Here is a 17,087-nt window from a genome sequence, read left to right on the forward strand (position 1 = left end):
AGTGACACTCTTAACTTTCCTTCCCAACATGTCACTTCCTCTTCAGTTACTCTCTCAATTCTGGCAGACTCTTGCTTTGTTTGAAGACCAAGTTAAAACTGGTTGCCAACTCTCCTACTCTCATCTGAAATGAAGTAATTTAGTGAGCCCATGGTGTTTCTGTGTGTCTTTTAGCTTTGGTTATCTCAATGTACATGTTCAGCAAAAAGAGATTGGTGTGGCCCTTAAAAGGCTTTGAATGTTTTAGATATGATTCATTGTGGTTTCTAATTTTAGTTTTGGGTGTATACATGCAGTGTCCTATGCTATCACTGAGTTAGGAAAGGGATAGGAATAATTCGTGGATGAGGCCTGTAGGATCTTTAAATCTGGGAGCGTGGGGTTGGAACAGCCTGTTTTAGTATTATCGCAGTGTACGTGTGGGTAATTGCGACCAGGTTCTTTCGACTTGAACTAGATTAAAGTTTGTCATTGTACTCTATGTTCCCAACTCCCTCCTAAAAACTGTAACTATTCTTGTGGCCTTCACTCAGGTTTCTAGATGACTAATGGCTGAGGATCCTTGACCTTTCTCAAAATGGCAACGCCAGGACCAAAGCGTATTGGCTAGTCCCCTAGTCCTGGGATGCCACAGAATGATTCTACTTTTGCTATTTCAAAGTAGAGTTTGTGGCAGATGGCTGCCATATAAAAGTCTCTCTGAGACTTTTGGTGATCTTCACATCTATTATTATTTTTTTAAAGATTAATTTATTAGAGAGAGAGAGAGCAAGGGAGGGGAAGGGTCATGGGGGAGAGGGTGAAAGAGAATCCTCAAGCAGACTCCTGAGGCAGGGCTCTATCCCAGGACCCTGAGATTATGACCCCAGCTGAAACCAAGAGTTGGATGCTTAACTGACTGAGCCACCCGAGCATCCCATTCACATCTATTATTTTTATTATTGCTTTTTAATGCTATGTATATACACAACGAGATCTGAGGGTGAAATGAATTGCTTATAGAGGTGGCACTTCCTATTGGAGGGATACCAGAAAGGCTGAATTGTCAGTTACTGGTGCCTGAAATTTCACTGGAGCTCATTCCTCAGGTTAACAGTTAAGATGCTTAAATGCCTGGTGAAGGGAGAATTTTTGAGGTCTCAGCAGTCATCTTCACTTATCATATGTTCAACTGAGACTAGGCTCTAAATATGGGAAAGCAGAGAGAGTTTGAAGGCCTGACCCTTACCGCACACTGTGGCTTTTCTCTCAGGCTCAGGCCTGGGCTTTAATATTATTTTCAAATGATACTATATATGTAGTCATAGAGAAAAAGAATCTTAAAAGAAGCTGTTGGGGTGCCTGGGTGACTCAGTTGGTTAAGCATCTGTCACTTGGTCTTGGCTCGGGTCGTGATTTCAAGGTCGTGATATGGAGCCCTGTGTCAGACTCTGGGCTCTGCATGGAGTCTGCCTGGGATTCTTTCTCTCTTCCTCTCCCTCCTCCTCTGTGTCCCCCCTCTCACCAATGAATAAACAAAATCTTTTTAAAAAAGGTGTTTATCGTGCCATTAAAATTATTAAATGTAAACACGTGTACCATTCTTTTTATGACCCTGCTTTTGCATTTCTTAACTTTGAAATGTGATGGGCTTCTCAAACTTAGAAGTGATCTGGGCCTTTCCTGACCTCTGAGAAACCCCACACAGATGGGAAGGAAAGGAAAGTCTCCACAAGGATTGAGGTGAGAGCAGGAATAGCCTTGACAGTCACTTTTGCCTGCCAAATAATTATGCCAAGGCCAGCCTGGTTGGAAATGGAAGTGATGGAGGTGCTGGGCACTGTGGCCACAAGGAGAAAGCCTCACAGACCAGTTGAACATGTTCTTCTTTCACCTGTTTCCTTTTTATCTTCTGTAATGTTGTTTTGTGTAATATTCCTGTGGCCTGACCAACTCTCTCTCTTAAAAGGACAGGTCCCAAAATGTAAACAACCTGCTTCCTTGGGTGTGCCTCAGGGTAATCTGACTTCCATGAAATAAAATTTTCAGGTGTTCTACTTCACAGCTCTTCAGTCTTTAGCAAACAGAATGTATTTGTGTGTGTATGTGACAGCATGTATAACCTAAATGGCTATACTAATTCAGTTCAGATTTTATTAAAACAGTGAATTTGATATAGGATCATTTCCCCCACGCCACCCAACATGGTTTTTTTTGTGGCGGGGTGAAGTTTAACTCGAATGTTTCAGGGAGCTTTTCAGCTTTATTTATTTATTAAAAATATTTTATTTACTTATTCATGAGAGACACACACACAGAGAGGGGCAGAGACACAGGCAGAGGGAGAAGCAGGCTCCATACAGGGAGCCTGACACGGGACTTGATTCCAGGTCTCCAGGATCACGCCCTGGACTGATGGTGGTGCTAAACCACTGAGCCACCCGGGCTGCCCGGCTTTTCAGCTTTATCTTATGGAGCAGTATATGTCTAAATAGGCCCAGCAGACAGTTTCCTTTACATTATTTTATTCCACAGCCCTCTCTCTTCCCTCTGTTCAATCAGTGAGCTAAGATTTGCTAGTTGATTTTTACAGAAGCAGATTGAGATTGTTTGGCTTCAGAGTGAATGAGTTACCTGCACTTTGTGATAATAAATGGCCCTCTCTAGTCAAACCAGGTCTCTGGCAAATGCATATTATTTTTCACAGAAAGAACTCTGTGTGTGTGTGTATGTATGTGTGCGTGCGCACGCTTGTGATAGAGAATATTATTCCATTGGAAAAACAACTCAAAGAGATGCTATGCAGAGGATCGTCTTTATAAGTAGTGCTAAGCTTCTGAGGCAGAAGCAACTTGTAGCCACCTTCTCCATCATCATTTTCCTAATCTTTCAGGTAAAAATGGCTATTCCCACTCTTATGTTCCCTTGGCATGTGCTGGATATACTTCTAAATACTAATTTATATTTGTTTACATGTATGTCTTTTCCTATTGAGGTGATAACACTTTAAAAATAGGGACTTAAAAATACTTTGTATTCCTAGGACTCATGTAGCATGTGATAGGTCCTCAATACATTAGATGAACAAAAATATGTAAGAATTAAAAACTAAAGGAATTTAAGATTAGATGCAGTCTAGAAGAACCTTTAAAAATGATTTACGGCAATCTTTATAATCTGGATCTGGTTTTCCCTTATATTTCTTAAATTAAAAATTCAGCATAAGCTTAAGCTTCTTGATTAGTGATCATTGAAATAAAATGAAACTGAGTAGTTTGGGATCTTTATATGTCTTAAATTGTATCAAGTTATATCATGTGTAATCCTGGAAAGAATGGATTAGTGGATTATGAGTGAACATATTTTGGGCCCTGTGAGGCTATTATTGGTCCACTGATCTAAAGCATAAGAATTTTCTGTTAATTTAAGTTGAAGACTCAAAGGCAGAGAGAAGCTTTTAACTTGTGATATTTGATTGGTGTTAAAGTATCTAAATCAATATTATTAGGATATACTCAAGATATATAATTATTTAGGAAACAGACCTTTTCCCTATTGTCATTCTCTAAAATGCTTTTCAAAAAATTTAGATTTGTGTTAAAAAGTAGAAGATCACTTTAAGAAGTGAGGCAGCTTGAATGTTTTAATAAAATCACATTTTCCACAGACAAAACAGACTCCTATCTTTTTCTAACCACTGGTTAGTCATGGTGGGATTTGTTTGGCTTTTATGAATGCCATTAAATTTTAATGTACAGATCAGATGTCTTATTGTAGAAAAAATGCTACAGTGTCTGTTTTAGCCCTATCATTTTACCACACAAGGGAACCATTAGTGGAGAATCAAATTGATTCCTGTAAAGCCTTTTGATTTCGTCATTTTTTTCTATTTTCTCCATGATGATTATTTCTAACTTTCATTTATTTTTCATTTTTTGTTTTGTTTCCAAATTTGAAACACTTCTGTAGTAACTGGATCATTGCAAGTAGGTATAACACAACTGTACGTAACATTCTGTGATTATTAGGTTTGCTTTAATTTCATCAATGTTCATGTTACCTGGAAATAAAATCAGGTTTTGTGACTTTTTATAAAATTAATGATTTTTATGGACCTGTACTGGGTGAAAATTCCTGATTGACTGTAATTAACAAGATAGACAAGGTTCTTGGCCTTGCTGAATCTAGAGTCTTGTGGAAAATAGAGAAAACTAAATTGAGAAGTTGTGATGTGTCTCATGGGAGCATGTAGAAGTACTTGTAGAATTGGGATGGTTTCCTGAAGGAAGGGTCATTTATTATTTATTTATTTATTTTAAGATTTTATTTATTTATTTGACAGAACACAAGAGAGAGCACAAGCATGGGGAGTGGCCGAGGGAGAGGAATAGCAGACTTCCCGTTGAGTGGGGGGGACTGATGCAGCTCCATAGTAGGACCCGGGGATCATGACCTGACCTGAAGGCAGATGCTTAACTGACTGAGTCACCCACGTGCCCCAGGAAGAGTCCTATAAAGACAGTCTAAGAGAATAAGTAGTGGTTAGTCAAGCAAAAGTAGGAGGTGAGGGAGAGGTGTCTGAATTAGTGGGAATGGATATAAAAAATTATTGAAGCAAGACATTAGTGCTCTTTCATCTAATGGTCTTCAGTGAGTGGTTGGTCATCCTTAAAGATCTTCTGAAATATTTCTTTTGAATATTTTAAAGTTTTCATTTATAAATTTTTATTTATTTTATTTCCAGTATAGTTAACATACAGTGCTATAGTAGTGTCAGGTATACAATATAGTAATTCAGCACTTCCATACATCACCCGGTGCTCATCACAACAAATGCACTCCTTAATCCCTATCACCTGTTTTACCAGCCCCCCTCCACCGCCCCTCTGGTAACCATCAGCTTGTTCCCTACAGTTAAGAGTCTGTTTCTTGGCTTGTCTCTCTTTTTTTCCCCCCTTGCTTGTTTATCTTATTTCTTAAGTTCCAGAAACATTTTTTTACTCATAAGTTTAACTAGTTGCACAGCATGTGTTTTCTGCCATATATTATGTATGATATACCTGTCTTAAATATGTTTCCATGTAATTTTGGTTCATTTGATTTATGGAAAACATCTGCCATAATCATTGGCAAGGCCCGTCCTCATTGTCTTTCTAGCCACCTGAATCAAATTTACTTTTTTTAACTTCATTTTTAAAAAAGTTTTTGCTTTTGTCAGTTGTCTTTTAAACATATTTAAATAATAAGAATTTTAAAAATATTTATTCACATAGTTAGCATTTTGTTATTTATATAACATCTTGTTGTTTGTTGTCATTTTTCCCCTGTAAATCCAAGTTTCTGTCTGGTATAATTTTCCTCTTTCCTGAAGGATTTCCTTTAATTTATTCTATAGTTCAGGTTTGCTGCTCATGAGTTCTTTTAGCTCTTACATATGTGAAAAAGTCTTTATTTTATCTTAATCTTTGAAATGTTTTTTTTTTTTGGGGGGGGGTATAGGTTGTGAAGTTGACAGGTTTTTTTTGTTCTGTTTTGTTTTTTTCTTTCAGTACTTTGCTTCACTGGCTTGCATTGTTTCCAATGCGAAGTTTGTTGTCATTCTTTGTTCCTCTGTGAAAGTGTCAATTTTTTCCAGTTAGTTTTAATATTTTCTATTTAGTCTTGGTTTTGAACAATTTTATGTATGTGCCTTTAAGCAATTTATGATGTGACTTGTAGTTCTCTTGGTATTTTTTGTGCATGGGGTTTATTGAGCTTCTTGGACTGGGGCTTTATAGTGTTCATTAAATTTAGACACATTTTGGCCATCATTTCTTCAAATATTGTTTTCTGTCTCCCTCCTGCCTCTCTTTTGAGGACTCAAATTACACATATATTAGACTGCTTTGAGTTGTACCACAGCTCAATGATGGTCTGTTCCTTTTTTTTTTGGAGTCTTTTTTTCCCTCTCTGTTTCATTTTGGGTAGTTTTTAATTGCTGTGATTTGAATTTCACTAATCTTGCTTTCATGCAATATCTTATCTGCTAGTAATTTATTCATTGTTTTTTTGTATCTGAGACACATTTCCAGTTGTTCTGTTTGAGGCTTGTTTTTATATCTTTCATTTATCTATTTAATATACTCAAACTTTCCTTTAGCTGTTGAACATATGGAATACAGTTGTAATGGTTTTTACATTCTAGTCTGTTCCGTCATCTGTGTCATTTCTGGGTTGTTCTTGAATTACTGTTTTTTCTTTTCATTGTGGATGGTGTTTTCATGCCTATTTGTATGCCTGGCAAATTTTTTTTTTAATATATTTTTTAAAATTTTTATTTATTTATGATAGTCACACAGAGAGAGAGAGAGGCAGAGACACAGGCAGAGGGAGAAGCAGGCTCCATGCACCGGGAGCCCGACGTGGGATTCGATCCCGGGACTCCAGGATCGCGCCCTGGGCCAAAGGCAGGCGCTAAACCACTGCGCCACCCAGGGATCCCCTGCCTGGCAAATTTTAATTGGAGGCCAGTGTCATACTACTAAATGTTTTGTGTTCCAGTTCTGGAGTTCAGAAGTCCAAAGTGGGTTAATAGAGTTGTGTTTCTTCTGGAGATTGTAGAGAATTTATTTCTTTGCCTTTTCTTTCTTTCTTTCTTTCTTTCTTTCTTTCTTTCTTTCTTTCTTTCTTTCTTTCTTTCTTTCTTTCTTTCTTCTTTCTTTCTTTCTTTCTTTCTTTTCTTTCTTCTTTCTTTCTTTCTTTCTTTCTCTCTCTCTCTCTCTCTCTCTCTCTTTCTTTCTTTCTTTCTTTTTCGTTTCTTTGCCTTTTCAGCTTGTAGAAGCTACTCAAATTCCTTGGCTTATAGCGCTGCATCTCTTACCTCTGCTTCTGCCATATTTTTTTTTGCTTCTTTTGTTACATCATAGTGAAATAATACCTTAAATATGTGGTAAAATAGCTATCAACCTAGAAATCTGTACTACTGAAATGGTCTTTGAAGTAGGAAGACAAAATAGACATTATCAAACAAAAATGGATACATTTTGTCACTAGCATTCTCTTAGTAGAGGAAATACTGAAGAATGTAATTCAGACAGAATCAGATGATTCTAGATGTAAGGCCTGAGATATAAGAGGGAATGATTAGTCAAAATATGGCACAGTTTGTTGGTAAATATAAGCAAACTTTGACTTATATAACAATGTAATATCTAACAAGATTTAAAGATTTAAAATAAAAGAATATTTTATACATGAAAACAATGTAAACATAAAACAAAATTTGAAAACAATAGCATAAAAGTCAGGAAAGGGATGATTGAGAATTAAGTATCCTAAGATCATTCTTTGGGAAGGAGGTAAAAATATTGAGTCATTTTAGATTTTTATGAGACTGATGAGCTGCCAGCTGTATTAAAAGGACAGCTTTTATTTTAGATTTTTAACATGACAAGTATGCATGCTAAAATATTTAAGGTAAGCACAAAAAGAACAGAGTATATAACCTTTAAAATTAATAAAGGGAATAAGAAAAAGATAGAAAAAACTAGCAATCTCCCCCCTCTCAAAAAAAAAAAAAAAAAAGAAAAGGTAAGGAGAAAGAAAAAATAAGTCAAAATTACAGGCCATATGGAAAATAAATAGTATATGAAAATAATTCTAGGGGTTCTTGGGTTGCTCAGTTGGTTAAATGTCTAACTCTTGATTTCCACTCAGATCATGATCTCAGGGTTGTGGGATTGAGCCCCACATTGGGCTATGTGCCAGGTGTGAATCCTCCTTGGGATTCTCTCTTTCCCTGTCCCTCTGCCTCTCTCTCCCCCCACCTCTCTCTCTCTAATAAAAAAGAAAAAAAGATTCTTAAAAAAAAAAATGGATGAGTTGCTTCGGTGGCTCAGTCAATTGGGCATCTGCCTTCAGCTCAGGTCATCATCCCAGGGTCCTGGGATTTGCGCCCTGTTTTGGGCTTCCTGCTTAGCAGGGAGCCTGCTTCCCCCTCTCCCTCTACTCCCACGCCCACATGTGTTTCTCTCTCAAATAAATAAAATAAAAAAAGAAAATGAAAATAAATATACCAGTAATATTAATAAATTTAAATGGGCTAGATTATTAAATTAAAAGTTCCTAAACTAGATTAAAAAATGCATGTAGCTATATGTTATTTATAAAGATACATCTAAAACGTAATGACAGAGATTGAAATAGTCAAAACTGATCTGCAATATTAATGTCAGATAAAATAGACATTAAGGCAACCAACATTATTGGAGACATAGGTAAATGTCACACAAAATAGACATTAAAGCAACAAACATTATTGAAGGTACAGAGAGATGTTACATAATGATAAATAGGTTCAAGTTATATAATAATTGTAAACTTATATGTACCTAAATGTTAACTTCAATATATTAAAATCCAAACAGAACTACAAGGAGATATAGACTAATCTGTCTCTATGGTAGGAGATTTCATTGCTTAGTAATTGATAGATAAGGGTAGCCCCGGTGGCACAGCGGTTTAGCGCCGCCTGCAGCCCAGGGCGTAATCCTGGAGACCATGGAACGAGTCCCACGTCGGGCTCTCTGCATGGAGCCTGCTTCTCCCTCTGCCTGTGTCTCTACCTCTCTCTCTCTGTCTTTATGAATAAATAAATAAAATCTTAAAAAAAAAAGTAATTGGGGGATCCCTGGGTGGCGCAGCGGTTTGGCGCCTGCCTTTGGCCCAGGGCGCGATCCTGGAGACCGGGGATCGAATCCCACGTCGGGCTCCCGGTGCATGGAGCCTGCTTCTCCCTCTGCCTGTGTCTCTGCCTCTCTCTCTCTCTGTGAGACTATCATAAATAAAAATAAAAAAATTAAAAAAAAAGTAATTGATAGATAAAACAGACAAAAAAAATATCAGCAAGGATATAGAAAATTTGAACAGGTTTAATTAACAAGTTTGAGAATAAACTATGTAAAATAGTTCACTTAAAAATTGGAGCATATTCATTCTTTTCAGGAACACATATAAAATTTATAAAAGTTGATCATGTGTGTTCAAAAGCCTCAACACATTTCAAAGCCTTGCTGTCTTACAGGCCACGTTCTCTGGCACAATGCATGTGAATGGTAAATCAATAGCAAAAAGATAACTTAGAGCCCCTTATGCCTTGAAGTACATTTTAAAATATCCAAACAATTCATTGTCAAAGATGTCATAATGAAAATTGTTCAGAGCTGGATAATAATAAAAATGCTACCTGTCAAAACTCTTGGGGCCCATAAACATAAAAATACCCCTAGCCCCTACCCAGTTTCATTAGTAGCAGAGAAATGCAAATTAAATTCACAATAATTTAGCATTTCACAATCACCACATTGGGAAATTTAAAAATTCACATTGCCAAGTGTTGGTAAGGTTCTGGAGCAATTGTGAACACTGCTGGTTAGTGTTTTAAATTGGTGGAAAACTGCTTGACTTCCCTTGGTAGAGTTGAATATATATGCATTTTCTGCAACCCCATTTTTCTACTACTAGATATACTATTAATGTGCACCAGAAGCCAGTGTAAGAATGTTCATAGTAGTAGTATTGATATAAACACCAGTAAAAAATAAGATAACCTAGAATACCTGTAATGTCAATCAGAAGTTGAATGGGTAAATAAATATGGTATATCCATACAGTGTAATATGTCATATTAGCTGTGGTCCTCAACATGATAGGTCTCAAAATCATAATATTGAACAAAAGAACAGTCACAGAAGCATATATAACAGTATAATTAGACTTATTTAAGATTTTAATATAAACAAAACTAAATGATTCATTGTTTAGATATGTATAGATACCCAGGTATTAAAAGTATACAAACAAATCAAGAGAACAATTAACAAAATTCAGGATAATGATTAGTTCTGAGAAATACGGAACATTTGGTTAGGGTGGGGCGTCTAAAGTACTTGGTGATATTTCAGTTCTGAAGTATGATTGTTTTATCTGTGGTATTTGAATATAAAAGTATTACAGTTTTTGTGTGATTTTATTTTGTAATTTAAAAAATATGAAAATATTTTTAACTTCATTAGTAATAAAAGAATGCAAATTAAAACTATGTTGAGTAAAAAACACCTACAAAATAGGAGAAAATATTTGCAAATTTTATCTTTTTTTTTTTTTTAAGATTTTATTTATTTATTCACGAGAGACACACAGAGCGAGAGAGGCAGAGACACAGGCAGAGGGAGATGCAGGCTCCATGCAGGGAGCCCGATGTGGGACTCCATCCCAAGTCCCCAGGATCACGCCCTGGGCTGAAGGTGGCCCTAAACCACTGAGCCACCCGGGCTGCCTGCAAATTATATCTGATAAAGATTTAATACCCAGAGTACATAAATAATTCTGACAACTCAACAACAAAAGAAAAACATCCCAATTAAAAAATGAGCAAAGCATGTCAATAAATATTTCTCCAAAGAAGATATATCCCATAGGCATATGAAAAGATGTTTAACATCTTTGATCAGTAAGGAATCAAATCAGAATCACAATTATACCCAGTAGGATGGCTTTAGCCCCCCAAATCTTTAAAACCAAAAAATAACAAGTGTTGGTAAAGATGTGAAGAAATAGGAACCTTTCTACAAAGCTGGTAGGAATATAAAGTGGGTGCAGTTGCTGTGGAAAACAGTTTGACATTTCCTCAAAAAATTAACACAGACTTCCACTTGTTGGTATATAGCCAAGAGAAATGAAAACCTTAATCTGCGTAGAAATTTTTTTAAAAAAGATTTTTATTTATTTATTCATGAGAGACACAGAGAAGGAGAGGCAGAGACACAGGCAAAGCGAGAAGCGGCTCCCTGCAAGGAGCCTGATGTGGGACTCTATCCTAGATCCCGGGATCACACCCTGAGCCCACAATAGACGCTCAACCACTGAGCCACCCAGGTGTCCCCCATGTAGAAATTTGTATATGAATGTTAGTAGGGGCATTATTCATAATTGCCAGAAGGTGGAAATAGTGCAGATGCCTATCAATACATGGATGGATAAGCAAATTTAAAAATTTTTGTATGTGCACATATACAATAAAATATTATTCAGGTATGAAAAAGAACAAACTACTGACACATGCTATAACCTGGATGAACCTTGAAACATTTATGCTTAGTGAAAGAAGCCAGACACAAGTCACATAGTCACATGATTCTTTTGATATGATATATCCAGAATATGTAAATTCTTAGAGATAGAAAGCAGGTTAATGGTTACCAGGGGATGAAGGAAGAGGGAAGATGGGGAGTGATTACATAAAGGGTTCAGGGTCCGTTTCTGAAGTGATAGAAGTTTTGACCCAAGAGAGGTGATAATTGCTCATCATTGTGAATACATTAAATGCCATTGAATTGTATATACCCTTTAGAGCCACTAATTGTATGTTATGTGAATTTCACCTTAATTAAAAAACTATATTGGTCTATCATATGAGTGAAGATAAACTTAAGTTCGATTATATACCGAGTTGTTGAGATGGAAGAAACAGGTACTGCTGTCATCCATTTTGGGGGGAATGTAAATAACCTCTGTGGATGGCAATATGGCAATATTTGTCAAAATTGTAAATGTCTACACCTTTGATTCAGCAATTCCATTTCTGGCCTGTATCCTACAGATATATACATTTTACAATGATATTATTCAAGGTGATTTATTTTAGCAGGCTAATAAATTATGGACTAGTTTATGTGGATTATTAAAGAATGAAGAGGCTCTTAATGTACTTTAATTAGAACATCTCTAAGTTAAATTAAAAAAGTTTTTTTAAAAGATATTATTTATTTATTCATGAGAGACAGAGAGAGAGAGAGAGAGAGAGGCAGAGAGAGAGGCAGAGACACAGGCAGAGACACAGGCAGAGGGAGAAGCAGGCTCCATGTGGGGAGCCCAAAGTGGGACTCAATCCTGGGACTCCAGGATCACACCCTGGGCTGAAGGTGGCGCTAAACCTCTGAGCCACTGGGGCCGCCCTCTAAGTTAAATTTAAGTGGGAAAAGCAGAATGCGGAGAGTATGCCTGTTATGATCCTATTTGTATAAAAAAAGGTGGAAGCCTGTTTTTGTTTTTCTATGAATAAAATATTTTATTTTGAAGAAACAGGAGACTCTATAACATTGGTTGCAAGTAGATGGGATTTGAAAGCCTAGGAGATAGTCGAAAGAAGGTGATTTTTCACTGACTGTGTCATAGATATGAATAGACAAATTCTATAAGTTAAAATTAAAACTTTAATTTAAAAATTAAAAAGAAACAGTAAACAACTAGTTTTCTAGGAGTGATCCACAGCCACAGCAATGAGGTCTAGCTCTTCACTGATTCATTCATTCATTCATTTATTGTTACATATGATCAGGTTGTCTATATTATTAAGCTGTATTAACATTAAACTATTAATAACTGTTTGTTATTAATGCTAGTGACATTTTAATTAACAAAATGGTTTTATAGGGTGGTTTTCAAACAGTTCAGTGGATTTGTCAAATCCATTTAGCTAGATGAATGGGAAATCTATGCATTACTTCATACTTTTTGTTTCCTCCTAATCCTTTGTATCTGATTATTAAATTTCACTTAATACAGTGCTTTGGCATTTTATTTCCAGATATTAAATCTGGAACTGTTGTCAAGGATTTCTGTTCTTAGTGTAGTGTCTTTTAATGGTGTTTCAGAGATGTATAGCAACCTAAAGTGAAAGGTCCAAACCATTTCGTCATCATTTTTTGTTGCCAGGAAATAACAAAGAACAAGGGCTTAGTGCAGTGAATGAAGTGAATGAATGAATGAATGGATGGGTGGATGAATGGACTTGCAGCCCTTTATTGTTGATTTTAAAAGCTAAAGCTTAGGTCCTATTATAAATTGGTCTTGGCTATTTTACGTATCAGAAAAAAAATGTGAATATGTCCATTAACGTTCTTTATATTTGCGTGTCATATTCTACTTGGTTCTGCCAGTGGGTTAACTCCATGTTCCTTCCCACAGGGTTGAGAATGCTTGCACCAAGCTTGTCCAGGCAGCCCAGATGCTTCAGTCAGATCCTTACTCAGTGCCTGCTCGAGATTATCTAATTGATGGGTCAAGGGGCATCCTCTCCGGCACATCAGACCTGCTCCTCACCTTCGATGAGGCTGAGGTAGGCAATCTGAGGCCCATGCAGTCCTCTTCCAGACAAAAATCTTAAAGATAGTTTTAAAGGTAATAATTGGAGGATTGCTGATGTTTTAGGATGAGAAAATGTCAAAAGGCTACTCTGCTGAATTAGCATGTTTTCTACATATTGCTCTGTATATTGTTCTCCCGTATGTTCTACATATTGTTCACTCACTAAAATATGTTTACAGGTTCGTAAAATTATTAGAGTTTGCAAAGGAATTTTGGAATATCTTACAGTGGCAGAAGTGGTGGAAACTATGGAAGATTTGGTCACCTACACAAAGAATCTTGGACCAGGTTAGTTGCGTCCAGTTTTTATAATAAAATTTTTTGTGGATTGTCCATGTTTGATCAAGGTGAAAGGAGTACTCCCGCCTGCTTTTTGCAGAAGATAAATAATGATGCTTTGGGCTTTTAGGTGTCTCTGCTCTGTTGATGGAGCTGACACTGTGTTTCTACTGAGGAGGTATCATTGTTTCTGAAAGCTGAATCTGCTTTCTACAAATCCTGGCCCTGCCTAATGAATTAAACTAGACATTGCAAATGTTGCTGGAGAATGTAGGAAATACTTTTCTATTACTGTAATGCTTTAAGGCCACCCTGAATTCTGACCTCTCCATTCCACATTATACTGCATTCCTTCACTGTCTGCCAGCTGGCCCGTAGCTCTTTATGACCTCTTAGCTCATTAATTAGCCCGCCTACTATTATGGATTCATGCCCTAGCCGGAGGCTGCATAATATAATCAGACCTAAAAGGAGAGAATAGCTACTGTGACTAAATCTCATTTTGAAATGATTGTTTAGTCACCTGAGAATTGAATATTCAAAATACGTGAACAGATAGCTTTTTCTCTTATAGTCATATAACATGAACTCTGGAGGGTTCTTAAAGTATGATTGAGACCAATGAAAAGGCACATCAGATGTTTAACTTGTCAGTATAAAAGATCACCTTATAAAAATCTTTTGTCTTAGGTAAAATGATTCTCAATTAACGGTATTTTCATGAGGTTCCAATACAGTCATTCTGTAAACCTCTGGCATTTAAGAATTTCTCTGAGCCGTCAATGAAGATCACCAGGAAATACCTTTAGAGCAGTATTCTTTCAACTTTCCCATAGGACTAGGGAAAAAAGTTTATTTCTTCAAATAAAATCTTACACAGAATCCCAATATATAAAAGACAAAAATGGAGCTACTCTGAATGAAGCAGGGGCAACCACTCCTTTTCCTTTGGTACCCCTTGATGACCTGTGAAACTGCTTAAGAAATCCTAGGAACAGTTTGAAAACCCAAGCTTTAGAGAATCACACAGCACCTTTGAATAATAACCAAAGTAAACAAAAAGGGCTAGCAGACTGATTCCAAAACACCAGATGCTTTTGATTGCTGTCCTAACTATAATTATTTTTATAATATTTCTGTTTGTTTCTAATTATAAAAATAGTACTTGCTTATTTTGGGCAAGTTGGGAAGTACAGAAAAATATAAAGATGAAAACAAAACGCATTATTGTAATTCTTAAGATTTTTTTCAGCCACTGGATTCTCAGTACTAGGCTCGCATGAGATTCTTATGTAGACACAGTGGCCAGACACATGACATGACCTGGTATGTGTGGTAACCAGGAAAAATATTTTTATTTATTTTTTAACAAACATATATTTATTTTTTCAGTATGTTTTTGTATTTGTGAAGTATTTGTGTCAAACGTGTGAAAATTATGTCATATTTAGGACTTTCATTTATTTACTTATTTACTTATGTTTTAAAATTTTTAAAGATTTTATTTATTTATTTGAGAGAGCCTGAGAGAGAGTATGAGTAGGGGGGAGGGGTGGAGGCAGAGGGAGAAGCAGATTCCCCACTGAGCAGGGCGCCCCTTGCGATGCCGGGCTTGATCTCAGGACCCTGGGATTATGACCTGAGCCGAAGGCGGACGCTTAACTAACTGAGCCACCCAGGTGCCCAGGACTTACATTTAATAAAGTATGTTTAATAGAAATGAATGAAATTGGATTAAGTAAGAATTGTCCAGAATATTCTATGTCATAAATGCTTACAGTTCAGTGGTAGTATCTGTTATTTAAGTGGGCATTTTGGACTCTCATCATCATTCATAATGGACTTAGGCTCAGAAAGCCAGTCTGGGATGTTTCACTACTCACCCTGCATGATTTATTCCTTATGCCTCAGGAATGACTAAGATGGCCAAGATGATTGATGAGAGGCAGCAGGAACTGACTCACCAGGAGCACCGAGTGATGTTGGTGAACTCCATGAACACCGTGAAAGAGTTGCTGCCAGTTCTCATTTCAGGTATTTTCTGCTTCTACATTATCTTACAGGAAAAAAAAAATGTCAACATACTCTAAACTCTGTTGTTAATTTTCCTTTACTGCTTAGTTGCCTGTCCTTCAGGCTGGGTAAGAATGAGACCTGATAGATTGGGTGTTACCACATGGCTGCAGCTGATTGGCTAAGAACCAGTATTCATCAGTATTCACCAGGAGAGCTCTCCTCCTTTTCTTTGTTTGAAGCTGCCCTTCCTGTTGCCCGGCTCTGTTCTGAAGTCCTAATAGGCCTGTTTTCTGGGAGATGGAGTATCTATAGGAATTTTTACATTTTTATTTGTGTTATGAAAAAAAATTAGGAGCCGGAATAGATATTATGGAGCACTGTAGGATAAAGAAGTGAGCCCAAAGCCCTTTTCAGTGTCATGCTAACACAGTTTTTTCCTAAAAGACATTTAACTGTTCTCTACATTATAGAGTTGGTGGTCTATACCACATGGGACCACTTTCCCACTGGGTAGAGCCTGGTGGCGGCTGTCTCAGCTAGCAAAAGGGAGCTATATTTATTGTCTAGTATCTACCAGACACCTCACAGTTTACGTAAGTTATCTTAATCAAGTTATGGGTGAATTAGTTTAACTATCAGAAGGGGGCAGCTCTATTTTCAAAATCTTACGAGGCATGGCACAGTCATCCTCAGTTCCTGCCTTCCTGCTTTGACATTTCAGGTAGTAGCTAAAAAAGGAGAGGTGAGTATAGGAGCTCAGAACGCCCTCATATGAACTAGAAAACAAAAAAATTGTAAGTAGAGTCTTATAATCTCCATGGGAAATATGTTTTTGAGGGGCTGTTCCATATGGTAGAAAGGTTTTGAGAGTAAGATTTCTTTCTGATCTAGGTCACTCAGTAGTGTGTCAATTAATTGTTTTTTTTTTTTAAGATTTTATTTATTTATGAGAGATACAGATATAGGCGGAGGGAGAAGCAGGCTCCTCAAGGCAGCCTGATGGGGGACTCGATCCCAGGACTCCGGGATCACGCCCTGAGCCAAAGGCAGAGATGCCCAACTGCTGAGCCACCCAGGTGTCCCAGTGTTGATTAATTTTTAACAATTTTAATTGTTTTATGGGAAGATAGCCTTTTTCTCCAGTGCTTCAAATTAATATTTTCGTCTTCTTTACTTTTGGGGGTTAGAAAGTTCCTGCTACATGTTGAGAGAAATTCCAGAAGATAAACTCAACATTTTGGGATCTTCCATTACGATGGGATATAGCAGGATACTCCATTTAGTTTTATTGACTGTTTTCATCTTGTCCTGTTAGGTGTATGTTAGATGGGGCCAGTGTTAGGGCTGGGAAGATAACTGATTTAGAAAGACACTGGGTATTTTGTGCTTGTAGGTCATCAGTATATGCATGTTAAATTAACTCCCTGATCATGTTTTAATGATGTTTTGTACCTTAAAGTTACTGATAGTGGAACTTCATTGGCAGACTTGCAGTGTTTTTTTGTTTTGTTTTGTTTTGTTTTTAATATTCTTTTTTGTTGTTGTTAAGATTTCTTTTTTAAATAACTTCTACCCTCAATGTGGAGCTCAAACTTAAAACCCTGAGATCAAGAGTCACATGCTCTACT

General features: G+C 36.8%; 1 protein-coding gene across 4 annotated transcripts in view; it reads left to right on the top strand.

Moving 5' to 3' along the window:
- VCL (vinculin) overlaps window positions 1-17,087 on the top strand; it is a 118,941-nt gene that overhangs the window by 58,953 nt on the left and 42,901 nt on the right. For all 4 annotated transcript variants that reach the window (XM_035715309.2, XM_035715310.2, XM_025434866.3 and 1 more), the window contains exons 3-5: window positions 12,985-13,135; window positions 13,344-13,452; window positions 15,355-15,477. In XM_035715309.2, the coding sequence (XP_035571202.1) occupies window positions 12,985-13,135; window positions 13,344-13,452; window positions 15,355-15,477 (383 nt within the window). The remainder of the gene's footprint in view (window positions 1-12,984; window positions 13,136-13,343; window positions 13,453-15,354; window positions 15,478-17,087) is intronic.

This window comes from Canis lupus, chromosome 4, assembly GCF_003254725.2.
Source record: "Canis lupus dingo isolate Sandy chromosome 4, ASM325472v2, whole genome shotgun sequence".
Classification (NCBI taxonomy): domain Eukaryota; kingdom Metazoa; phylum Chordata; class Mammalia; order Carnivora; family Canidae; genus Canis; species Canis lupus.